At 49.6% G+C, this 25,376-nt stretch overlaps 10 protein-coding genes across 10 annotated transcripts; 4 read left to right on the top strand and 6 right to left on the bottom strand.

The window, feature by feature from the left end:
* Nucleotides 1-910: 910 nt before the first annotated feature.
* Nucleotides 911-2,387, top strand: PEX2_062720 (uncharacterized protein; the record flags this gene model as incomplete). Its single annotated transcript, XM_016743543.1, has 3 exons — nt 911-1,208; nt 1,277-1,516; nt 1,618-2,387. 3 exons carry the CDS (start codon nt 911-913, stop codon nt 2,385-2,387), a joined length of 1,308 nt encoding a protein of 435 aa, XP_016596250.1.
* Nucleotides 2,388-3,399: 1,012 nt separating this feature from the next.
* On the top strand, nt 3,400-4,250 carry med8 (RNA polymerase II mediator complex subunit MED8; the record flags this gene model as incomplete). Its single annotated transcript, XM_016743542.1, has 2 exons — nt 3,400-3,524; nt 3,629-4,250. The coding sequence occupies 2 exons, from the start codon at nt 3,400-3,402 to the stop codon at nt 4,248-4,250; spliced, it is 747 nt and encodes a 248-aa protein (XP_016596249.1).
* A 197-nt stretch (nt 4,251-4,447) lies between these two features.
* PEX2_062700 (putative monosaccharide-P-dolichol utilization protein) lies at nt 4,448-5,405 on the bottom strand (the record flags this gene model as incomplete). The annotated part of the gene is made up of 2 exons (XM_016743541.1): nt 4,448-4,714; nt 4,779-5,405. The coding sequence occupies 2 exons, from the start codon at nt 5,403-5,405 to the stop codon at nt 4,448-4,450; spliced, it is 894 nt and encodes a 297-aa protein (XP_016596248.1).
* A 166-nt stretch (nt 5,406-5,571) lies between these two features.
* cox10 (protoheme IX farnesyltransferase) lies at nt 5,572-7,176 on the top strand (the record flags this gene model as incomplete). The annotated part of the gene is made up of 1 exon (XM_016743540.1): nt 5,572-7,176. The coding sequence occupies one exon, from the start codon at nt 5,572-5,574 to the stop codon at nt 7,174-7,176; it is 1,605 nt and encodes a 534-aa protein (XP_016596247.1).
* Nucleotides 7,177-7,617: 441 nt separating this feature from the next.
* On the bottom strand, nt 7,618-8,616 carry PEX2_062680 (carbohydrate esterase family 5 protein; the record flags this gene model as incomplete). The annotated part of the gene is made up of 2 exons (XM_016743539.1): nt 7,618-7,980; nt 8,086-8,616. The coding sequence occupies 2 exons, from the start codon at nt 8,614-8,616 to the stop codon at nt 7,618-7,620; spliced, it is 894 nt and encodes a 297-aa protein (XP_016596246.1).
* Nucleotides 8,617-9,692: 1,076 nt separating this feature from the next.
* Nucleotides 9,693-11,882, bottom strand: PEX2_062670 (aspartate--tRNA ligase MSD1; the record flags this gene model as incomplete). The annotated part of the gene is made up of 3 exons (XM_016743538.1): nt 9,693-10,811; nt 10,876-11,591; nt 11,672-11,882. The coding sequence occupies 3 exons, from the start codon at nt 11,880-11,882 to the stop codon at nt 9,693-9,695; spliced, it is 2,046 nt and encodes a 681-aa protein (XP_016596245.1).
* Nucleotides 11,883-13,808: 1,926 nt separating this feature from the next.
* On the top strand, nt 13,809-14,777 carry PEX2_062660 (uncharacterized protein; the record flags this gene model as incomplete). The annotated part of the gene is made up of 1 exon (XM_016743537.1): nt 13,809-14,777. One exon carries the CDS (start codon nt 13,809-13,811, stop codon nt 14,775-14,777), a length of 969 nt encoding a protein of 322 aa, XP_016596244.1.
* A 745-nt stretch (nt 14,778-15,522) lies between these two features.
* Nucleotides 15,523-20,381, bottom strand: PEX2_062650 (putative ABC bile acid transporter; the record flags this gene model as incomplete). The annotated part of the gene is made up of 3 exons (XM_016743536.1): nt 15,523-17,325; nt 17,393-19,981; nt 20,058-20,381. The coding sequence occupies 3 exons, from the start codon at nt 20,379-20,381 to the stop codon at nt 15,523-15,525; spliced, it is 4,716 nt and encodes a 1,571-aa protein (XP_016596243.1).
* A 527-nt stretch (nt 20,382-20,908) lies between these two features.
* On the bottom strand, nt 20,909-22,366 carry PEX2_062640 (uncharacterized protein; the record flags this gene model as incomplete). Its single annotated transcript, XM_016743535.1, has 3 exons — nt 20,909-21,517; nt 21,582-21,770; nt 21,827-22,366. The coding sequence occupies 3 exons, from the start codon at nt 22,364-22,366 to the stop codon at nt 20,909-20,911; spliced, it is 1,338 nt and encodes a 445-aa protein (XP_016596242.1).
* A 937-nt stretch (nt 22,367-23,303) lies between these two features.
* On the bottom strand, nt 23,304-24,809 carry PEX2_062630 (FAD-binding oxidoreductase; the record flags this gene model as incomplete). The annotated part of the gene is made up of 2 exons (XM_016743534.1): nt 23,304-24,490; nt 24,551-24,809. 2 exons carry the CDS (start codon nt 24,807-24,809, stop codon nt 23,304-23,306), a joined length of 1,446 nt encoding a protein of 481 aa, XP_016596241.1.
* Between the last annotated feature and the right edge of the window lie 567 nt (nt 24,810-25,376).

Below are 25,376 nucleotides of genomic sequence, written 5' to 3'. Positions count from 1 at the left end.
GTCGGCCGTTGGACTGAATTCGCCTCAATTTTATTAATTTTGCATTATGGCGGCTTTATTTGCAATTTCAGTTATTTCATATAATTATTTGAACCGAATACCAACAAAATTCACCTCTGTACGTCTGTATGTTGATATCGTACGGTATAGAACACACTTGGATCTTGTACTTCAAAATCCGGAGTCCTCTCTTCTCCCGGCCCTAACAAGAGGGGGTCCCTTGGCAGATCAAAACTTCGAAAATTTTCTCTTTTTACAGTCGAGGAATGCAGACACCCGTTTCCAACGAAGTCCTGACCGGAATTTGCGACTTTGCTCAGATGAGGGGGTGAACACGCGCCCGTGCATTATGCAGACGGTATCACAGTCACAACCGCCTCTCACCAATCAAGCGTCAGCGTCCATCACACTCTGTACACCTGCAGGATATCCACTGGAAGCAGGATGATGGAGCGATCACTCCATCTCCACCAACCGTTCCTCGATTTCCCAGCCAGAGTGCAGTCACCGACCAGCCTGTAGGCGGCGTTCTCTAAGCGCCGAGGACCATCGTTGGGAACAAGAGAATGCGCCTGATTCGCCCGGCGTATCCTTTCCGTTGCCTCGCCCAAGCATTAGCAGCTCTGCAGGTGCTTGGATTGTGCAGTACTTCCCTGTCCAGCGAGCTCTTTTAGCTGAATCTCTCCACCTGGCCGTCACATCCATACGGGACGGATCGAGAGCTGCTCGCAGTGAAAAAAAGAAGCGTTCCCGCCCCCGAGAAAAGACTCATAATCCTGAGTTACAATTTACCGTTTCTCATGCGAACGTGAGATCACTTTATCCGGCACTCTGCCCACTCTTATCCCACCTCCTTGGCGGTCGCTGTAAGAACAGAAGCTCTCGGACTCTCTGTTCACTCCGGCTCACCATGCTCGGGCTAAGCGACGGCGGCTCAAGATCCTCCAGGATGCTTGCCTTTGTTCTGGCTGCCATTTTGCTGAATAGTCCAGCTCCAGTGGTTTTCGGATTGATAACCACACCGGGTTCGCCCTGCACAGATGTGTGCGGTAAAACGACCAACACTACATCTTCCGAGGTTGCGTGTGCGGATCAATCGTACAATCAAACATCAGTAGGGAGAACTTTCAGAGACTGTGTCTCCTGCCAGTTGGACAGCAAGTTCAACGATGAGAACACTGGGGAATCGGATGTGAACTGGGGACTCTGTATGTCGTACCACCTTCCAAAGACCGCAGATTGCAATTTGTCGCTCAGATCTAACCATTCGAACCAGATAACCTGCGCTACGCTTTTTCAACCTGTGTGTTTGGATTTCCAGACGCGATCTCAAATCTCTCGTCACCGTGCCCAGTAGCATGTGATGGTGTCCGTTTAGCAGTTGAAACCAATATTGAAGACCCAGACACATCGAATCTGAACTCGTGGTGTGATACCCCGTCGTTCGCGGATAATGTCGTCAACACCTGCGAGTTCTGCTACAACTTGACAACCTCGCAAGTTTACATGGCAAACTGTACGTATGCCCTGCAACCCATTCCTGTGTCCATGTGATATCAGCGAATCCCAAGCCAGAAGTCCAAAAAGAAACCACAACTAACCATCATCCAAATCCAGTCCTCGAGTCCATCCGCTACAACTGTCATTTTAAGACAGTAACGGGCACTACCTTTGATATATCCCCAACCAGAATCTTCACCCAATCCCTTCTCCCCTCAAGTCTCTCACTCACAACGTCCCTTCCCAAACTCTCAAAAGTGGATCTGGGAGTTGTGATTGCGGTACCAGTCATAGGATTCCTAATCCTTGTCGCGTCGATTGCGATATGTTGCTACTTCTTCATCCGGCATCGACGCAAGAAGGCCCGTCGGAACCGTCACACGGTGAATCCGTACAACCACTGGAATGGTGCATCGCCGATCAGCGCGCAGCAGCAGCAGCAAGCCTGGGCCGAGCAACAGATGTATAACTCTGGCGCATATGGGCACGGGGCAGGCTTTGGCTTTGTTGATAATGATGGCCGTGGACAGGAGCTTGCATATGGCCCTGGTCAAGACCAACAGTATCAAAACCAACAGTACCAGCAGCACTTCCAAGGTCAGGATAAGTCGGGCTTCTCGCAGGATATTATTGAAGACGAGTCTGCTCAACAGCAGTACCAGCAGCAACAGCTTGCTCAACAACAACAACAGTACCAGCAGCAACAGCAACAGCATGCTCAACAACAATATCAGCAGCAGCAGCAGCAGCAACAGCAACAGCAACATGCTCAGGTGCCTGCTCACACTCAAATCTTTGAGCCGGATCAGAAGGGCGAACATGCTGAGGCTCCTGTTCACCCCCAGGTCCTAGACCCAGACCGAAAGGACCCTCAGCAGTGGCAGTGATTGTTGTGACAACTTGTACCTAGTTGTATTTACCTTGTTGCTGTATAGCATTGATGAAATGTCTGTGGATAGCAGAGTCAGTTTGTGGCTTGGATGTAATGAGAACAAGATATCAGCTCACCTCATTGTTGACGGCGTTTGGGTTTATTATTTTACGGAGTTGTTCTGCTCCATCGCGTCGATATATCCCCGACATCTTGCAATGTCTGCATGTCTTTGGCGTATATAGTATAGTCAATAGTCCAATGGAGAAAAAGTGTCCAGCACCGAAAATTCCCGGTAAAATATAACACTGTGCCCAAAATAGACGAGTGAGAAGGATACAGAACATCAAAAGAACAACACCCAGCATCACTAGGAAGGGCGGCAAGAGGACTTATGTATCAATCCTCACCCCCTCCACAACCTAAATATACACACAACATATCTCACAGATCCTAAAATAGCATTGACAGGCCGCCCAGCAATGGCAACGGACAGGCAAAACCTATGCAAGCCAAACTGTCAGATAATACGAGATGATCGGCTATATAATCTCTGGGCTACTGTCCTTGGTGTTCCAGCGTCGGTGCAGATTGGTCGGCCGTTCTGTAGGCGTTTCAGCACGCACCGCCAAGTGTCCAAGGGCCCAATGGGGGAAGGGATGGGCGATCTCGAGGTTATTTTTGGATTTGTGGACAACGTTGTAATTTTCTGGGTTTGATTATGGGAGACTGGTGGTGTTGGAAGGCTTAGTGCTGAGTGCTTAGCGGTATGGGCTTGACTTGAGCGTTGTCATTTGTCTGCTTTGATATATTGTTTTGATATCAAATGAATAAACTGAAAGACTCTCATTTTCACTATGAATCTAGTAATTGAAGACATGATTGAACCACTAATTGAGGAAAATTGCAGAAAATTGGTGTAAGGGAAACCAACTGTAACGTTCGGCCGAGGGCGTGGATCTACACTTTTATCTTGTCCCCTCACGTTAGAATCACAGCTCTTTGACCTTCCAAGCTCCCAACTAGCCATGTCCAATCTCACTCAAGAACAAATCAAAGTCCTCGAGCAATCGCGGCAGCGTCTCGTGCAGCTCACTCGCTCACTGGGCTCGCTGATCGCAAGTCTAAACCAAAGCGACCCTCTTCCGCCGTGGTAAGAGCTCTACCATCCCCTCCAATCAATCCCATTCCCGGACCTAACCAGCCAAATGCAATGGACTATTTATATTCAAACCAATCAAACTAACCTAAAACCAGGACCTCCCTCCAATCCCAAGCAAGCATCATCTCCAACAACCTCATCAGCGTCTCCGACCAACTCTCCGACCAACGCGACCTCCTCTCCAACCTAGTCGCCTACCCAGGCCCAGAATACCCAGGTCGAACACAAGCAAACACCCTCGAGCAACTTCTCCGCACAAAACTCGATCCCCGCGTCGACGACTGGGTTGCGCGCGGCCGTACAGCCGGCACAGAGCCCGCCGCAGGGTCGTCCTCTAATTTCTCCGACCCTGATGCCGCGCACAAACCGCTGAGTGAAGCGCAGCTCGCGGAACTGTGGGAATGGGCTCCGCTGGAGGCGAATCAGGAAGCGCGGCGGAGGAATTGGGGTGGGAATTTTACGCTTGAGGAGCGCGAGGCTGGGATTGAGAATGTTGTTACTGGGTTGAGGAGGCAGTTGGAGGATGATGATGGGTCGGAGGAGGAGAGCGAGGGAGAGGAGGGGGATGCGGAGGAGATGGATGTTGTTGGCGTGCATCGGAAGCCTGGTGCTGCTGAGTTGGAGTACAATATTGCTCCTCATCACCCGCATCCTGTGCAGCCATTCGTGCCGTTGGATCTTATTTTGAGACATATGACTACTGGCCGCATGCCGTAGTCTTGCGATCTCTACAGACCTGATAGTCTCGATTCTGGACATGTGGTCTGTGTTTACAGTTCTACTTGGTCCACGGTTTCCCATGAATACAGCTTCTCGTGGCTCGTTCCTACAATTGCATGATTCCAAAAACGGACGGCGTTATTACTATTTTAACCAAACCCGAAAAAAGCGAAGGTAAGCAATATCTGAGCTATCTAACCCCGTCGGCGGGTGGTAGGTGTCTTCACGCTAGGTCTGGGGGACGCACCCGTGCTCTGGGCTGAGGGTGCCTTCTCAACTGCCTTTGGGCGAGGAGCAGCCTTTTGCTTGGGCGCCGGGGAGTTCCAGTACCAGAGCATCTGGATTGCGAGGATCACATTAAGGGAGAAGCCGCCGATGAATCCGTAGAGGATAAACTTGTCGTCGACTTCCTGGAGGGTCGTGAAGATTCGGGACAGGGATCCGAGGAGGTAGTTGAACACCTGATTGAAGAAAAGCAATTAGTGTCTGAGCTGAGATTATGTTAAAGGGCAAAGAGAATCGTACCGTGAATGCGCTAAGCTGTCCAGTTCCTCCCTCGCGCCAGATGGTGTAGATTTGAGGGGCCTTGCTAGCAACACCCAGAGCACCCGCACCAGCCTGCAGGTAGGACATAGTCTGAGCATCGACAAGAGTCTGGTCGAACAACAGCGCATAGACGCTGGCAGCTACGACAGCGATGAAAGCCGCGGCGGCGGCGGAGCGTCCAGCATAATTCAGGACCAGGACACCGATAGCGATATCCTGGACAGCGATGAGAGCGGTCTCGCCATAGGTGCTGAATGGGAACTGGTTGCGCACGCCGTACGAGAGAGTGATGAGCAAGCTGGCGGTTTCGAGAGCGTAAGAGACGAATGAGACACCGGCGGAGGAGCGGGAGTTGATCAGCTTCAGAATCTGGGGGATTTTGACGACTGCACTGGCACCGACGATGGCAATGCCGAGGGCCTTGGAGATGGCGAGTGATGTGCAAGCAGGGTCCTTAGTGACATCGAGATCGACCAAGAGTGCGCCGTGGCAAGACTTTCCAATCAAGGACACGACAGCATCATGCACTGGCTCTGGGATGGCGGAGACAATCGGTGCCAAATAAGGCTGAAGAGGGGTGATGACGGAGTTCTGAATGATATCCATTTTGAGTGCGAATAATCCCCGGAAAAGAGTGGACGGTGTTTGATCAGGCAATGTCTAGAAAGAACAATTTGTTGACATTCCAAGGTGAACGGATGTGGCCCGTGCACCACCGGGGAAATTCAACTTCTCTCGTCCACTTTTCTTCCTTCTGCATGACCGACCCGCCATGATCCCTCTGCGGCCATCCATTCTAAGGAGGCCTCGAGAGGCGCTTGTGTGCTCACAATGTCTCTTCGGGCCTCGTTCTGTGCGCCCGGAGGCCATTCGGGGGTTCCTATCATCCTCGAAACGGCGGACCGGGATTGCGGATGACCAGTCCCCTTCAGTATTCCACAAATCATATTTCTCGGCCAACCGATTCTACGACGGGTCAAATAGCAAAGGCGGCTTGCTGTCTTCACTTGCGTCCTCCAATGCGAAAAGCAAATCAACCGCTTCTTCGTCTCCCGGCGATCCGTCACTCAGTCAGGTTAATTCGTCTGCAACAGCATCATCCGATGCGATTGCGACAGAAGCAACACCAGAGGAACTACCACATCGGCGGCGCAAGCGCTTGAAGGAGGAAAGCAACCCTACCGGACAACCAGAACAAAGTTTACCGCTGGATGCCTCGGCGCAATTGTCGAACTTCTCATCTACACTCCCCACCACCTCCATCCGCCGCAAGTTGGCTGCATATTTCGCCCTGACGAAACCGCGATTGTCGTTCTTGGTTGTACTCACCACCACCTCTGCATACGGGATGTACCCAATCTCGTCCCTGCTCGCCCTCGATCCGGCCATGACCCCACTCCCCACACTTTCGACCTCAACCCTGACCTTTATATACCTCACGGTGGGTACTTTCCTGTCTTGCTGCAGCGCCAATACATTGAACATGATGTTCGAACCAAAATACGACGCACTCATGTCTCGCACACGTAACCGTCCTATCGTTCGCGGACTCGTCTCGCGCCGGGGAGCTCTCTTCTTCGCGATTGGCACCGCCGTCACGGGCCTTTCGCTCCTCTATATCGGTACTAACCCGACAACTACCGCCCTATCTGCCGCCAATATCTTCCTATATGCTTTTGTATACACACCTTTGAAACGAATCCATGTAATCAATACCTGGGTTGGCGCGGTGGTTGGTGGTATCCCCCCGCTCATGGGATGGATCGCCGCAGCAGGCCAGACGGCGACAATTGGCCATGACACATGGCGCGACATGCTCTTCAGCGAAGAGAGCATTGGAGGATGGCTGCTAGGTGCAATCTTGTTCGCCTGGCAATTCCCTCACTTCAACGCCCTGTCCCACCTGATCCGTGATGAGTACAAAGCAGCCGGCTACAGGATGCTGTGCTGGGTGAACCCAGCTTGCAATGCTCGAGTTGCTCTGCGCTACTCTATTCTGATGTTCCCCATCACTATTGGTCTCTGGTGGGTCAATGTTGTTGGACATGGCTTCCTCGTTGGTAGCACTTTCGCCAATGGCTGGCTTGTCCGCGAGGCATACCGCTTCTATAAACACCAGGGTGCGAACGGCACTGCACGTGGCCTCTTCTGGGCCAGTATTTGGCAACTGCCTGTTCTCCTGGTTGGCGGCCTAGTGACCAAGAAGGGTCTCTGGGATGGCGTTTGGAGGAATATATTCGGGCAAGCCGACGACGAGGATGAGGAGTATCTGTACTATGAGGATGAAGAAGAGTTTGAGGGCGAGAAAGCTAAGCTCCAAGATGCTGCATCATCCCGTGCGCCATCAACTCGGACGAGTACATTGTCCACTGCATGAGCTTTGGCCCGCAAGTCTCTCGTACTGGATAGCTTCCAATCTCATTCATCTCACTGAGTTATCACCTTGTCTATTGGAATCACATTTTGGTTCTGGAATTTTGTCTTATACAGCGGTTTCGAGTGGCGTTTCTTTTTTTGACTTTGTATAACACCCATCTCCTTCCTATATGGAATCCATACACAACTTTTCATTCTTGTCTCTTTCTTTTTTTTTTCTGTACCAATGGAATACCATAATATACATGATACTTCCCTTGAACACCAATCTGCCCGTCTACACATTCCATGTTTACTTATTGAAACAGAGCTCCCAATAGATGGTTGCGTTGACAGTGATTATCAGCTATACAACCAAAACTATTTCACACATTTTTCAGACCACCCACCCCCTGTCATCACCACCACCAACCACCAACCACCACATACAGACACCATCAACCTACGAAGAAGTGGAAGCGCCGGCAGCTTGAATCAAAAACTTCGCAGCCGTCTCAGCATCAGTGCCATAAGTAATGTGCGCCATTACATCTGCTCCGTTCAAGCATACCGGGTCACCAACGTGACAGAACTCCTTAACCTTATCACTGGCAACCTTACCGACACTCTGGGTCTTGAATGGGTCACCGAAGAGAACGGCAGCGGTAATCTGGCCGGCAGCGAGGCTGCTAGCCGCATTGTGGACGACCATGGCACCCTGGGAGTATCCGCCCAGCAAGACCTTGGTCTTAGGGCACTGGCTGAGAGCCTGCTGGACGAGCTTGACCATCGCGGGGCCGCCGGATGCGCCCATCAGTGCGTTGCCCTGTTGGAATGGATCGTTAGTTAACAGGTCCGGTTTTTGATCTCGACAGCAGTACGCAAATACAAGTCAAGTACTAAATAGAAGGAAAGGAAAGGGTTCTCATACCGCTGCATCCGCTGGATAATCAACACCCTGCACGGTGACCTTGTCGCCAGTGAGAGAGTTCAACTGCGTCGCGAGAGGGGGTCCAATGACTGAGCCCATGTTACCCAGCTCGGTAGTTCCACGCGCAAAGATGAGCGTGTACTCCTTGCAACCGGCATTCTGGGTCACGCCGTTCTCGGTTGAAGAGCCTGAGCCTAGAAATTGACCTTTAGTACTGGGGTTTCGGATACCGGGGTGGTTGGAGATATTACTCAAACCGGTGAGACTGCTAAGTCCATTGCCTGCCAAGCTGCTGGTGCCACTGCTAGAGCTCGACAGTCCTGGGATAAGACCCTTCAGGGCATCCAATCCACTGCTCAAGGAGCTTGAGCTGTCGGAACTGCTGCTGGAGCCCGAGAGTCCTGGAAAGAGAGACTCAAGGGCACCCAGTCCACTGCTGGTACCCAGACCGGACAGCTGGCGGTTCTCGATGGTGCGGGTGGGAGCCGCAATGGCAATGCTAGCCAAGGCGAGGATCATAGTAGACTTCATGTTGAAAGAAACGAGGGAATTTGAAATTTGGAATTTATAAAGAATGAATTTGAGAGACCAGCTCTGCAGGGTTGAATAGTGAATGAATGAAGAATGAAGAATGGAGTGAATGAATGGGAATACTGTCGAGGAATGATCCAGTCTTATGTTTTTATATTCGTTTACTTCGGCACTTGGATTCGGGCGTACCTCGGAAGGATCGTATACTTGGAGCATGTCTTAAACTAAAATCTTAGTGAAACGGGGACCCTGTTTCACACCCTTGGACCCCTGCTGTGGGGGATTTGCTTTTTTTATATTTATAACATAGTCCGGTAGTTGCAGAACAAACGGAGTACTACGGAGTAGCCCTACAAGAGATCTTGAATGGATCCCGGGCTCTCCCGTCTTTTGTGTTCAGATCTCTACCTGATCAGATAAAAAAATCCCCAAATGTCTCTTAACACAAACCTCGGGAGCTTTACCTATAGTTTATACAATCATCATCTCTGAGACATCTTCAATTGATGTATCTTCAATTGATATATCTGTCTACTCGGTGTATCCATGCAATACCTGCGACGATCTGACCGATCAACCACAAAAGTCCTGAGACAGGGTTTTAGGGTTTGAGTTAAATGAAGCCAACCAAACCTTGCAAGGCAGCAAGGTTGGGAATAATCTCAAAATTGAGTCCATTAACAAATAAATCGGGAAGTTTAGCCATTGGGTCGTACGGTATGAGACAAGCCTAAAAAAAAGGTCGGAAGTGTGGGGAATACCAGTCTCGGGAATCGTATCAGGGGGGTTTGTTGAACTCTCGGTGGGACCTAGTCGATGCTCAGGGGGTATACGGAGTAGCCTGGAGTGTATCATTGCACTCCACTGGGAGGTCGGGCGCAACCCCCTGGTATGAAAACACCGTACAAAGTACGAAGTATGGTGCACGTAGCTTGATGCTGTGTCGAGAAGAGAATTATGTTATAGAATTTCCTAGACAAATGCCCATGAAACCTGTATAGTACATCGGTATAGTACAAGATAGATCGTCCACGAGGACAATGTGATTTACAATCGAGAGTGGCGCCAGCCAATATCTACTTCCTCAACTTGAGGTGATACGTCTTCAATGCCTCCTCGGTCATAGGACTCGGGGCTCCTACCATGGCATCATCGCCCCCCTTACCAGTCTTCGGGAAAGCGATCACGTCACGCACCGATTCCTTGCCGAGCATAACAGCGACAAGTCTGTCAAAGCCTAGCGCAAGACCAGCGTGCGGCGGACAGCCAGAGCGGAGGGCATCAAGCAGATGCGAGAAGTCGGTCAACCGCTCAGCTGGCATTTTCAGGATATCACGGAAGATGAATTCCTGTACTGCTGCGTCGTGGATACGGCGACTACCACCACCCAGCTCGACGCCGTTCACGACGAGGTCGTAGTGGTCAGCCACCACCTTGGTGGGGTCTGTGAGGAGGAGGTCGACGTCGGCGGAGGTCTTGGGTGCGGTGAAGGGGTGGTGTGTGGAGGATAACCCTGCTGCGCCGCCCTGGCCGGGCTCCGAGTCTGAGGAGGGGGAGAAGAGGGGGAAGTCGACGACCCAGAGGAAGTCAAATCCGGTCGCGGCGGGCTTGAAGCCTTCTGAGACTGAGGCAGCGTACAGCGCACGGCGTAGGTCGCCAACGGGGGTTGAACCCCCGGAGAAAGGAGCACGGGGACGTGCTTGTAGAACGATCAGGTCACCGTGGTCAGGGTCCAGCAGTTCCTCGACTTGCTCGGCGGCTTCGAAGCCAAAGGGCTGTAGTCCGCAGAGGGGCTGCTTGCCATTATAGATGAAGACACCTGGGCCGCCGTCTGGGTTGTTGTTAAATGGTGCCCCAGCAGGGGATTCAAGGAACTCGGTAATGAACTTGTGTGTTTCAGCGGGATCATTGTTGTTTCCTTCGAGCTTGAAAGCCTCGACGATGGGATTGGTTAGGTCAGAAATCTTGCCCACTAGATCCACGGGGAGAACATGATCAAGTCGAATAATTTCCATCCCGTATCTCGTATCCGGCTTGTCGGAGCCATATTTGGCCATGACTTCCTGGTAGGGTACTTTGCGGAATGGGCCTTCCGGGGCAGGGTCTTTCATCAACGACGACCAAAGTCGGCGAATGACCCCTTCCACGGTGCGCATGACATCGTCGCCTGTCGCGAAAGACATTTCCATATCAAGCTGTACATATTCAATTAGCATCCATCGCCCTTCACCCATCCAAATAATAGACACAAATCCATACCTGAGTAAACTCGGGCTGACGATCCGCGCGCAAATCCTCATCCCGGAAGCAGCGCGCAAACTGATAATACCTCGGTAAGCCACTAGCCATGAGAATCTGCTTATACTGCTGCGGACTCTGCGGCAAAGCATAAGCCATCCCCTCCCTCCGCGTAGGCACAATGAACTCCCGTGCACCTTCCGGCGTAGACTTGAACAACAGCGGTGTCTCAATCTCCACAAACGGCGGCCGGCATTGCTCCAGCTCTTTCTTGCAAAGATTGTGCGCGCGGGCGCGGAAGCGCAATGCTTCGCGCAGCTCTGCATCCGAGCGCAGTTGAAGGTATCGTTGCTCAGGTGGGAAGACCGTTTCAGGCGTCATTATAATCTCCTTGGGGAAGTCGTTGAGGGGGTGAATTTCTTCCAATGCGAGCTCCCATTGGTCTTGGGCTGGTGTGTTCTCCGCCTCTGATGGCTTCGTCTTTTTCTTTTGAACTATTCCGCGCACAGCTACAGGGCTGTTCACGTTCACGGTCTTGAGCTGCTCGAAGGCATCGTTCTTGGCGAATGCTACGACTTGCAGGCTGTGTTGCAGGGTGGGATCGGATAGGCGCACGAAGGATAGTTTCTTGGACAGGTCTGCGCGGTTTCCGAGGTATCCATGTAGTACTACTTCTGTGTTTGGCTCGGCCTGTGCGAAGAATGTTTCGAAGTCGTGGGTGGCAGGTGGGAAGTCCACTATAGAGCATCATGTGTTAGTCAAAGCCCTCTTTGAGACTATGGAAAAGCAAGCTTTTCAGCATAAGCTATCCACATACCAGCCCGCTTGTATGCCTCTAGAAACGCAGGAAGCTGTTTCGGAGGCTCCTCCTGTCGCAGACAAGCCCGAGCATGAAACTGCCGCGGAGTCTGAACGGGGCTATAACATTGTCTCGGCCAAGCGACGGATCGACCCCGCAGAAGATTCGAGATCTCGACGTAGCTGGATCTCAACCGCAAAGAGCGGAGCTGCACGGCAGCAATTGGCATATTTCAATTGTCGTGAATGCAATTGCAGCCAAACCGGAAGAAACCAAGTGATAAGCTTGGACAACCTGATCATTAGAACCGGCAGAAAACCACCCCGCCCTAGAAGCGGACTAGCGCCCGCAGAAATAAAAAGCGCGGGATTTTCGCTCGTCCGTTTTTCTTTTCTTCTTCATCCTTCCAAGTTTTATACTTGTGAGTATTACTGTTCCCAGCCCTTTCAATGGGCATTACCGTTTTTGATCGTTGTACTGACTGTTTCCCAGAATGATGAAAGCCTAGTGTGTTATATATGAGACAGTCTCTTCCCTCTGAGACGTGCGGCTCTCTCTCTTCGGAGGGCTTAAGGGCTGTACGAATCGAGGGCAGGGTATGTGATATATGCGTTCGGCATACCAACCTTGTTTACATGACGGACGCGATGAAGGCATCTCTGATCCCATTCACAAGACTTGAAGGTGTGACCATTGGCTTCGGGCCATGGTTTGAGGGTTCCTCTCGAAGCTGTGAGAGATGGATGTTGGACGGGTGTTGGAAACAATACCTTTAATGTCCGAGGTCCTCTCCTTTCGGCTCTTACAGTCCCATCTAGCTAGCTATACTTTGGCCTTGGGATTAGTTCCTATAAAGGCTCTTCTCGGATGTAGGATTATAGCAGAGTCGATTGTCTCGGGCATAGTTGCCTGTGTCACCGTTGACTTTATAAGCCTGCTGATGAGAAGACAGCAGATATCTAAGCAAATACCAAAGATTCAATCAAAATTACCATATTAATATTCAGAACTTCCTCGCATGCATCTCTTATGTTTGATTTAGTACGGTTACAGCTGCTTCTAAAAGGGCCGCCTAAATTCGTGTTCGTGTGTTTTATTTCGAAACATATATCTATGTACGGAGTACCTAGGTAGGAATTAATGCCTCAATGCCTAGCTTAGCACCGTCTTTTGCACCGCTCTATAATTACAGTGTATGGTAAATTTATTAATACTACAACTGTTAAAAATGAAGCTTTTGGCCCTATAGAAATGAATCTATCTTTATATAAGAATAGTTGGCTGTATTTGTGGCCTTGTTATCTTTAGAGATGTCTTTTTAGGATAATTGTTCAAATATCAAAAGCTTCATTTTTGGACTCGAACGCGACCAGAATCAGTGTACTTAGATTATGAAGATATGTGTAATAGTAATTCAGGTATCTTAATTTTCTGTCATTCTAAAGCAAGGCATTCAGGCACTAAACCATTTACAAAAGGGGTTTTGAATCCTGAGTCCTATAAGTCTTCGTACCCTTCTCTTGCCCCCCCGGTCTTCGATTGAGCAAATCAATGCACTTTCCCATCGTTGCTTCTCCCTGCTCTCTCTGGAAGATCTCTTCTGTCCTAATCTTTCCCCAGAGTGATCTTACCTCGCTTCTTTTCTTGATATCCAAGTAATGTAATTGACAGGATGGATCTAACGAACCAACCGCTGCCGCAGGAACTGCCCTCGGAGATTTGGCATCACATTTTGAGCATGGTATGCCTTCTCAAACGCAGGAAAATTAATAAAGTGCCAAGCTCACATCACATTCCAGCTGGATTCCTCCTCTCTCAAAGCCGCTATGCTCTGCAGCTCTAGGGTTTACAAAATCGCCGCTTCGATACTCTTCAAGACTCTCTATCTCGAGTCAAATATAGACTTTCCCTCTGACCAAAGCCCATGGAAGAAGTGTATATGGCCTTTTCGATTGTGTGTACATGTTCGAAATATTGTTGTAGTGCGCTCTCATGGTGTACCTCGCTGGTTTGACTTCTGTAAAGAATTTATGGAGTTCCTATCATACCTATTCAGGGTAGCGGAGAATCTTCAAAACTTTCAGTATGTTACATTCGCTATTGATTTGACATAATACTGATTTGATTTGAATCTAGCTGGTGGCATGAGAGATATATGCCAGGGGAGATTTTGCACTACCTTTATAAACACTGCCCGCAAGCAAGTGTCCATATAGCTAGCTCAAAAGTTGCACTATGTGAGAAAATAAACCACAACCATTCATCGGCACCTCAACTCTCCGGTATCCGTTCAATCGAAGCTGAGTGGTACGACGGAGAGTATGATAGGCCAATCAGGCCAAGTTCAACTGCAAGCTATCCTGCGCAATTAAACGACATCGTTTATCGAAGTCACAATCTCGAAAGTCTCAAGTTGGTCAGCATAGGAAGATGGAGACCGCTTCACTTTAGCCGAATTCGCTATAGCGACATCCCACCTCATTTCGAAAGGAGGGAACTCGAAGCTCGGAAGAATCAGAGAGGCCTAATTACGTTAAAAGAAGGGAATGTTCTACCTCAGGTCAAAAATATTCACTTTGACAGTATGAGATTTGGACCACTTCAGAGCACGTTATGGGCCACACAACTACAATGGCAAACCATCAAATATCTCTCCTTAATCGCCGTCGATTGGATCCACTTGCTGCCAAAGATCACTCTGCCTGGCTGCTTCCATGCGCTAGAAAATCTACAGATGAGCATTCCGAACTCGCATTCTGGATATGAAAGAGACTGCCCTGCATATACTGAACGGGTAGAGCAATTCCACAGCTTTCTTAAAGAGCTCCCACCCTTGAAAATGTTTATCGGGTATGGATTTCCGCAAAAGACTCTAGAGGTATTGGCAGAATGCCATGCCAAATCTCTTCAACACCTCCGATTTAGATATGGATTAGGCAGGGCAAAATGTTCTGAGAACAAATGTACCCCTGTCAGCATTCATAACCTCATCAATCTAGCCGATCAACTGCCTAACCTACTTTCTCTTGGTGTTAATTTGAGCTTAACGCCTGACGAGGACTTGGTGAGTATCCACGCTATTATTTTACTATTAATAGAAGCTTTCCGACATCCCAGTCGCTAATGTTCTTATAGCCGTACGATATTCTCGCCGGCATTGTTCAACACACTCACCTTCAACATTTAGAACTCAACTTACCTGGAGCTCGTCATCACTTCCCGTCCTGGCCTTATCCTAACCTTAACCAGAGTACATGTTGTGCCCTTGTCGAGTTCTTTGACCAAGCGTCCCTAAACCTTCTCTCATTACATTTCGTCATTAGCGACTGGTTTCCTTCCAGGCTTCCACCGGTTTTTCGATGGTATACGGACGCGTTTCTAGTCGGTGAGCGAGACTATACGGGTCATATGCGGTTCAGCAATGTTTGGCATCACTTGCAACTTGGGAAATTGATGCGTTCGGGGAATTTTGTCCCACAAGTCCCACCGCACCAGCTGAAGGGGCACTGGCCTACTGATCTACGACAGGATATAGAAGGTCGAATTGGCGACCTCTTTTGTGGCAAGATGTTGAGAAAGTAACTTGAAATATCAGGTAGCGGGTATCTGTTACTTGTTCACTGTTATCCTGCACTGTTCAGAGACAATATGCAAATCTAGGAATCTTGAACCAATTGAGATCTTTACCTACCTCATTACCAGGGCATAGGTAGCTGTAGGTCTTCATGCAACTTGTAAATTTGAACCGCATCAATGCATTTTGATATGTATATGTTGCACTGATATTTCCCAGCGTCGAGTAATGTATACAAAACAATTTAAATAAATATAGTCCCCTTCTCCCAAATGTCCTCTTTCCAAATACTTTTTCACGCGAAAATCATCTTCTCCAACACCTCCTTCTCCCCACTATTCTCAACAAGATTCTTGAAAACACCACCCTCAATTCCCATAAGATCCTTAGGCGTGCCAAACTCAGCCGCCTTTCCAGCATCCATAACAAGAATGCGATCGAAGTCCGCGATGGTGCTAAGTCGGTGCGCAATGACCAACAGGGTGGTAGCATTGCGGCCGAATTCCGCCCGGATAGAAGTCTGGATCAACGCGTCGGTCTCCATATCAACAGCTGAGGTCGCCTCGTCCAGAACCATAATCTTGGGCCGCGCAACGATGGCACGGGCGAGACAGAGGAGCTGGCGCTGACCCTGTGAGAGGTTGAGGCCGCCCTCGGAGATAGTCGCAGAGAGAGAGGTGAAAACGTTAGAGTTGGTCTTCTGTGCCGGCGGTGGTGTGGTGGCGCCCGTTTCACTGGGCTGGCGGGGTGTGGCAGTCCGTGATGTGAGTGTGAGCTCGTCGTCATCGGCCTCCGAGATGAGATGGACACGTGCTAGCGCATCGTAGAGCTCTGTATCGCTGTATTCGTCGAACGGATCTAGATTTGATCGCACGGTGCCTGAGAATAGCACTGGGTCTTGCGGGATGATTGCAAGTCGGCTGCGGAGATCATGCAGCTTGATTGTGGAGATATCGATTCCGTCGATGAAGATCTGGCCAGACCGCGCCTCCAGGAATCGGAAGAGTGCAAGCGTCAAAGAGGACTTGCCTGCTCCTGTGCGTCCAACGACGCCCACGCGCTGGTTCTTCTCCACAGAGAAGTTGAGACCGTTCAATACCGGTGGGAGATCCGGTGCGTAGCCCACGACAAGGTCGTGGACTTCGAGGTGGCCCTCTGTAGGCCAAGCCGCGGGTGCGTCGGCTCCTCCTTGGTTCTCCATCTCGATGTTGGAATACTCGATGACACGCTCTGTGGCGTTCATGTTCAATTCAATGTTGGCGTATTGTCGCAGTGCCATTGTGATCGCACTGTTATACTGCAACGCAAAGCTGAGAGCGAAACCCGCAAGAGAAGCGCTGATACCAGGCAGATAGACCACCAGCCCAGCAGTGACAGTTGAGAAGATAGCGCCGACGATGCTCATGCGGAATGAGAGCCAGCGGTTGAACAGCCACAAGGTCCACCATGCTTGCGCGTGGCGATTGATCTTGCCGTACATGATTTCGACGTAGGTGTCTGGTTTGCTGAAGGCACGAATGGTGATCAGGCCAGCGAGACTAGATCCGAACTGCTCAAAGATAGGGCTTTTCGCAGTGCTCTCGAGACGTTTGATTTGACGGGCACCTGCCAAGTATGATATGGCCAGTTGTAGGCATATAATCAACAGGACCAAGCCAAGCAAGATCACCGTCCAGTTGACAAGCATGCCTGCAACCATGATTGCCATAACTTCTAGGATCTTACCCACGAAGAACCCGATGTCGTATCCGATTCGGGAATCGATCGCGTGGAAGTCGGCTGTGAAGCGGTTGAGAATTCGCCCCAAGGGGACAGTATCTAGCCACCGGAGTGGTGCGCGGAGGATAGTATAAATCAAGGCATTGAACAGGTTCCTCGAGGCCCGCACTGATGCCGAAAGAATGCAGTAATAACGGATTGTCCCCATTATACAGGCAATGACCGAGAGAACAACATAGACTCCGAGATACATAAAGAGGTCGTCATCTTGTGGGGCCGGTGCAGTTGGCCGCATGGCATGCTGTAATAGGACATTGTATTGCTGAGGATGAGCCTGAGTATTGGAAGCTGAACGTGTCCAAATATTGATCCACCAGGACTAGAGTAAATAAGGGTCAGATAAAGTATATAGACAATGGGACTGTCTTGGGGTTTTATGCACTCACCCTTCCAACCAAGAGGGACGAAAACGATAAATAGACTGCGAACGTCGCTAACCAAAAGAGCACGGAGCCACCTTTATTCAAGAACGCAATGTAAATTGCTAGTTGCACAGAACCGATTTCTCGTTTCTCGTCCTCAACGAATTTCTTCGGTGTAGGCGTCTGTGCAGCAGCGGTTCCATTTCCGTTGGCAGCTTGGCCATTTGTAGCCGTGCTCGGTTTGTGGTGGGATGTATTCGAGATTACCTTTTGGAGAGTTGTCTCCTCATCATTGAGGAATTCACCGTCTTCTCCAGCTGCTGCAAGATCCGCTTGTTCAGCGGCTTGTTCCTCGCGAAGGATATCCTCTAGATGATGTGATTCCCTTAGGTCATCAATGGTACCTGCGTATTTGATGCGACCGTTCTCCAACAGCACGGAGTAGTCCGTGCGAGGAAGGCACAGTGCAACATGGTGAGTGACCAGAATGCGAGTTCGGTTCTGACCGAGTTCTCCGGTAAGAGCGTTCTCAAAGACGTGACGACCTGTGTGGGCATCGAGGGCGCTGAAGATATCATCCATGATAAGTATGCCAGCCCTGGAGTACAATGCGCGGGCGAAGGAGATACGCCAACGTTGGCCACCGCTCAGATTGACACCATTCGCACCAATATCGGTCATATCACCGTCTGGAAGCATGTCGAAATCCTTTGCTAGAGCGCAAGCAGAGATGACCTTTTGGTAGCGCTCTGCGTCGTCCGGGAGTCCAAAGAGAACGTTCGCTTTGATCGTAGCATTCTCAATCCATGGCATCTGCGCAACATAGGCAATTGCCGAGTCGATAATCCAATTTGCCTTCGTCGCAAGGTGGTCAAATCGGTCTGTAACGGGAAGTGGAACGGGCACCTTGATGGTACCGGCGAGGACATCGCATTCACCCAGGATCGACGAGAGAAGAAGACTTTTTCCAGAGCCAGTTCTGCCCGAGACCACGCTCAGACTCTTCGTCGGGAACTTCAAGGTCATGTCACGCAAAATGAAACGATCCTCGGAATCCTTGATATCTTCCTCCTCCGCAGGCCAAGCAACAGAGGCGTTCTCAAAAGCGATATATTCAGCAGGGACAGTGTTGACAACATTTTCGGAGGTAGCCAAAAATTTGTCAATACGATCCGAACTAACCTTCGCCTCCAGACCCATTGACATGAGCTCTGGTATAATAGCGAGCGATGCTTCAAGAGAACTGAAGATTGCCATAGCTGTGAAAGCCACAGAAGGCGACAAAGTACCATGAAGAATAGCGTATGCAGTCAAGGAAACGGCGGATAAACCGACGGGGCCGAGGACCCAGATCGCAAGCAGGCCAATATCGGCTAGGAAGGAAGCCCACAATGCGCCAAGTTCGGTTTCTCGAGCCTCCTGGACGCGGTTCTGCCATTGCTCCTCCAAAGCCGAGAATTTGATCTGCCTAATTCCCTGCAGCACTTCGGTAACGATTGCCAACTTCTGGTCACGAAACTTCATCAATCGGTCCTGGGCATTCGAATATTTCTTAGCAGCGTAAATATTCAAAGGTGTCACAAGAAGAGACACCGAGAGACCGGCAAAGGCACTTTGCCAGCCGAGAATTTGGACCAGGAAGGTGGCACCGATGATGATTCGGAAGATCGCCTGGGGGATAATGTAGTTGAAAGAGGCAAAGTCGGAAACACGTCGAGCATCCACAGCCACATGGTTGATAATGCTCTGACGGCTCTTCTTCAATGCGTCCTCGTCGTCGTCAGCCTCAGCAGCTCCTTTGCTGGAGCTATCGGATCCATCTGGCGTTTTGGACTTCTTTGTATACTTCACATCCTTCCGACGCATAGCTTTAGCAAAGATGACTGCCGACAGCTCTGCGAAGATCGGAACTCCAAGTTTAGAGTAGACGACCCAGAACAGCCATGCCTCCACGGTCGAGGCAAGGAACATCAGCCCACCCAAGGCCAGGACCCAGATATAGGATGCTCCGACATTCCAATCCGGAGTCCCGCGCAGTTCGAGTGTTTGCAATATTTGAAACAGGGCGACTTGGGGTCCAAAGCTCAGAAAGCAAATCGCCAGACTAAGTATCGTCTGGGCGATCAGGGGGCCCACATGCGCGAAGACAATGGCCAGCCACAATTTCCGGTTTTTTCTGGCAATTTCGAATTTCTCACGGAGATAATTAGCACGTTTGGATGCCGTTAGCTTGGGAATATCCTCTAGGTCCATGGTCTTGTGCTTCACTGCGTAGTTTAGCAACCCATTGGCCCAGCTAAACGTGAAACGACTGAGTAGTGAAACTGAAAGTTCCCGTTCAACCAGTTTATCTTCATAGTAGACATCTGGACGACGCGGGATTAGAACACAGAATACGGCACGAAGAGCAGCGCTAGCAATTTGACCCAATTGCAGTCCGATCCAAACTCGCCCATGGTGAAGTCCGAGTTGGGAGAATACCAAGATGCCCAGTTCAATGCTTGGAACTGCAATGGCAATGATACTCCCCCAGAAGGCGAAGTGGCCGAGAACATATCGGCTTGTTGGTCGGGGTTCAGTGAAGAAAGCAACAGCTTGAATAGCGAGCAGAGTCTAGAAAATAAGAGTTAGCTATTAAGATTGTTTCAAATTGATTGCCTCTGTGTCCTTTGTCAGGGTTTGTACATACCCATACTCCGAATTGCAGCCAGACCAATAGCGTGGAATTCGTGATTGTAAGCTTCAATGTCGCAAGAACGGCCAATGCGAGAGTCACCGAAAACCCGGCGACAGAAAAAAGAGCGATCGCGATTCTTTGCCATTTATCAGAGAAAGCTCGAAGGGATTCGTCGGTCGCTTCTCCATCTTCATCGCGGTAAACCTCTTTGGCTAATTGAATGGGTTCATAATCTCGCGCTCGTGAAATGCGGTGGGCGATACTCCGAATAGCAGGTATACTATTCAGGGCAACTAGCGACAAGGCTAGATAACTAGATGTCGCCAAGTAGGCCATGTTTTTTCAGACGCGAAAAAAAAGAAAGACAAAAAAAGGAAGCGACAAAAAGAAACATCAAGGCGTTATCAGCGACTATAACGAATACGCAGTATGTTAGCGCGAGCCATCGTGACATTCGGGCGGGGAACGAAAGAGGGAATACGGAATAGACCGACCTTAGACCGCCAATGACTCAGATACTTAGATACTTGACCCTTTCATAATGGATATCAACTGTCAGATCAATTTCCCAGCAGGGCTGTGTATTGAGTCATACGTATGCACTATATTGTTCGAGTCTCGTGTTCAGGGAACTACTGTGCATATCTGGACAGGTTAACTGGGTAACTCCGATATCCGAACCCCGAGATTGGAGTCATTGCGTCTTCCAATGATCATGTGCGGAATAGGATGTCAGCACCAAGCATTTAGGAACAATTGCTCACTTCCAATTCGTATAGCTTGTATCCATCTAATGTCCACATAAATGTCCACACATTATTCCCTAGTGCTCCCTAATGCTCCCTAATGCTCTCTAATTCTCCCTAATGCAGGACCGGCCTCCACCCGCGTCTCGGCACAAACTCTTCTACGGCCTCATCATCCAAGACATCGCGCCCTCGTCGCGCAGTCACAACGCTCCGCTCATAATCCGGTCCGTGCACGTAAAACGGCTCGAATCCTTGTCCGACGGGTTTGCGAGTCCACTTTCTGTCTATTTCTGTCAACCCCCTTGTATTTCTCGTCCGCTCAAATCCAGAGGATTGCCGATCTAAGCTGAGATACCATCGCCGTTGGTGAATCGAGCCAATCGTATTGCTAGATCCTGGGTAAGCATTATTTCTTTGTATTTCGAGGTCGGCGGTGTAGGTATCATCTGCATGTGCATCCCTAGCTGGGCTGGTTCGAGATCCGGATTGAGATCGTTGCGGTGTTGGATCCACTCTCAATTTCTTTTTACCAAGTGCCGGCGGAGGCGATCCGGAGTCCGAAGTAGATGGCGGTTGTGGCACCCTTGCCCCCGATTGGTGCCGACGACGCCGCTTAGGGCCCTCACGGATGGGCCTCGCAAAATTGGTAGTTTTGTCCATTCGCAGAATAATGGTGTAGTCTTTTGGTAAACGGGTTCCATGGAGTCGGAGTCGGATTTTGCGCTTAGTGGCTCAGCGTTAGAGAATTAAGCCTATTAGTCTCCGTGTTGTACAGGGATAAACCTACATTCTGAAAAGCTTCTCGTAACTTCGCGCTATCTGAGATTGGCTCCTCCAGTGAGACATGGCTATCTGATCGCGAGTCATCGGTCACGGGGCCAGATGGGTCCATTTGATACGGTAGAATTTCATATTCTCCAGTATCCCAGATAATCAGACTCCCCGTCTTGTGAGAAGCTGTTTCAATCAGATGATTCTGTGAAGGTGTGAATAATTGCTATTATACCATTTCATGCCAGATCATAAACCCACCCATAAACAATGGATCCGAGTTTCAGTCGCATTGCGGTTTAATCGCTGACTATTCGGATCGCCAGGCATCCCATACATAACCGACCAACTGACAGAGCTGGTCTCTGAGAACTGGAGGCGGAGATCATAATGGGGCCCTGCGATGGGATGGTCATGTTGATGGATGACGAAATGCCGTCCCTCTGAGTGCTCGTTGCGTCTGTACAGCTCCATCCATTCCTTGATGGGCAGCAGCGGTAAGGACTGTTTTGGAAGTGGGCGAACGCATTCTTTGAGCTTTGCAGAAATTGTGTTCAAATGGTCGGTCACTTCAACCTGGCCTGCTTCGATGGCAGCGAGGCTGGATGAAGTGTTTAGCTGCGATGCGTTCAGCGGGGTAGCGTCTCCCCCATCCCCACCCTTGACCCATTTGATGGATGATCTTCTTCGGGGCGGAGAGATAGGTGCATTTAGGCTCGAGAGGATTGGGCGGTCATCTAGTGGGATTTCCTTTCTCGGCTCATGCTCCGGGCTGGTTTCTGGGCTGCAGGTGCGTTTCATGACTGGAGTGCCTGGACGGAGATGTGTTACAGCCAGTATTAAGCAAGATTCCCAGCCGTGATATGCATCATTGGCACTATTGGATCGATGTGTTACTTGTATGGCTTTTATAGATGGGGAGTAGAATAGATATCCCGGTACCCTGGGGTCGCAGATGGCTTAGTAACAAGCGGCTCTTCCGGGATTCTCAACTTGGAACTTGGAAGGTTCCAAGGTCACATACAAATATATAGTATGTATAGTTTGACCAACGAGGATCAACAGCGGCGATTACGACAGAAAAACCAAAAGGTACAGGGGATATGTAACATTCTATATGAATGCTATTTTCTCCAATGCATAAATCTTCGTCGTAACACAGGGCTTTCTAAGTCAATGAATGCATGGAATGCTGGGACCACTCTACTTTCCTGAAGTGGAGCCTTTTGTGAATTAAGATGGCACTTGGCTGTTTTGGGAAGTATTCCTGGTCTGCTGGGCCACCTCACGATCTCACGAAAGAGCCAATCACACAACATGCTATACTTGTTCCAGACACCTGGAGCTCATGACAGCACTAGAAAGGAGAGAAATATCACTGCCTTAGAATCGGCGTGTGAGACCCCTAAACCCGTACCCCGACGTGGTTCGTGCACCGAGAGCTAAGAACTAAATATGTATAAAAATGCCCGAGGTATTCAACAGGTCGGTAAATGAGAGAAAAGCAAACATCCTATCTATTCCACTCAGAGAGGTCGAACCAAAATATCATTATCAGTAGAGGTAGGGTTGTGTGGGAGTATCGAGTAAGATATATAACATAGAAAATTTATTCAATTTAAGACTGCATGCCCATGTGAAATATACCAAGACCAGTACCAACAAGGCTGCATCGCAGTACCCACTCTTGTGTCACTAAAACATGTGAAGCTGGCACAGGATTTCTCCCTAAGCAACCCTAATTGTGAGAATTGGTAATGGGATTAACAGCCACACTCTGCGGGTTATGGAAGACATCCTTTGGATCAATAAGAGTTTTGATACTTTGAAGTCGTTCAAGATTCGATCCCCAGTAGGCCATCTGACCATTTTCGAGGTAAGGATCAACATATCCCGGATAGGAACGCAGAGGACCGGGTGGTCGATTTTCTATGACAACTTGATGCAAGCGATCGAGGAACCTCCTGGCAATGAATGCAGGAGGCTCAAACCCGACAACAGCATAGGATTGCATCCACATGACAGCATCACGGTGAACATAGGCTGTGGCATTCATGGGAACATCGTTGGTTGCGCCACCTTCGAGGTCGAAGATAACCCACCAATTCTCACTGCCCTTCGGTGCGGAGTCGAGGTATGTGAACAAGGCTACTAGGCCGCGCTCGGTGAACAGTTCGTCGACTGTAAATGATACTGACTTGGAATAGAATGAAGTCAGTAAGGCTCCGCCGATGGAGACTAGGTAATTCTCAGCCGCGTGGGCTACTACGGCTAGCCAGTTGGTGATGTATGCCACATTGCCCTTGTTTCGGATTGGGAGACTGTTTTCCAGCTCAAATTCTTCGAACTCCTCTCTGGTTCCAAAGAAGCTGCCCGTGATCACAATACCGTCCCGGAAGACTGTGAGCTCGGTGGAATAATTCCGCGTAATATTAGGCTTTGCGATAATGGATTGCCAGGCTTGGAAGAGTTTGACTTTGTCAAGTACATCTCCCTGGCTGAATGTATATGTGTATTGCGTAGCGCCCTTGGGAATTTCCTGCGTGCGAACTTTGAACTCAGTGACGATACCAAAGCTTGCGGCCGCACCCTTGATAGCCCAGAAGATGTCCTGGTTCTGTGTGTCCGACGCTGTCACAATACTGGAATTGGCCAGGACTACTTCAGCCTCCAGCACATGATCCAGCGCAGTTCCCCATTGTCGTGACATGAGACCGAGGCCACCAATGGTGAAATGACCACCAACGCCGACTTGCGGACATGATCCATGTGACATCGCTCTACCACCTGCACGCAGAAGACGGTCTTGGAGATCACCCAAGTTTGTACCGGCTCCAACTGTGGCGATATGGGTGTCCGGATCCATGGAGAAGTTCTGGAAAGCTTTTAGGTCGACGACAACATGGCCATCGGCTCCTCCCAGGCCTACCATAGTAGAGTTGGTTTAGTAAGGGTAATATTTAGACTAGAAATTTACGTTCATACCATAGTTCCCGTAGCTGTGACCTCCACTGTAAGCCTGCACCCGGTAATTTGTATCAACGGCACAACGCACAATTTCAGCGACCTGTGTCGTAGTATTTGGATAGGTGATTACCGATGGATGAACAGGAATAGCTAGGTTATAGGATGGCAAGGCCCGGAATTCATATAACAGATCTCCCCGAAAAGTAGCCATTGTAGGGTTTCCTCCCACGGCGGCCATGAAGCACTCACGGCCGGCGACGCTGGATGTGTTCCCCATTCTGAACGAGAATGAAAATTGAAGATCACTTCTGAGAGGGTTAATTAGAAAGTAGCTGAAAAAACTAACATTTGCAACAATATCCGCAATGACCGCCGCAACATATACGTAGAAGGGGCTGGATTGAGTGTGCTTCACGAGACGGAGAGTCCGGCCAAGTCTTCTGCTCACTCCGATGTCTCATTTTCTTTGTTTCACAGTTGTTACATTTGTTACTATTGTCACATTGATTGCTAATATCCAGGGGGTCTTCTGATTCTTTGGGAATCTTCATCTAAACATAGTTACTCGAGTTGTCTTGTCATGCTACTGTATGCAGGGTCTGGTGTAACACGGTGAATTAGTACATGAAAGTGCTTGAAATGATGAAATGAGGAGTAAGTGTTTGAATAGAATAGTCAACCAATGAGCTCATAATGGCCTGGGTAAATACCGAGAGATGCCGAAAGAAAATGCTCGGGGACCACTATATCTATAACGGCGACGTGAATGGTCCCCGATCCGGAAATCCTGCAAGAACATAGAAACCCTACCTCAACTCCTTTGTTTCTTTGCTTCTTTTTTGAC

Source organism: Penicillium expansum, assembly GCF_000769745.1.
Source record: "Penicillium expansum strain MD-8 chromosome Unknown contig198, whole genome shotgun sequence".
NCBI classification, from domain to species: Eukaryota; Fungi; Ascomycota; class Eurotiomycetes; order Eurotiales; family Aspergillaceae; genus Penicillium; species Penicillium expansum.
Note: the sequence above shows the minus strand (reverse complement) of the source record. Positions and strands in the feature narration are given on the sequence as shown.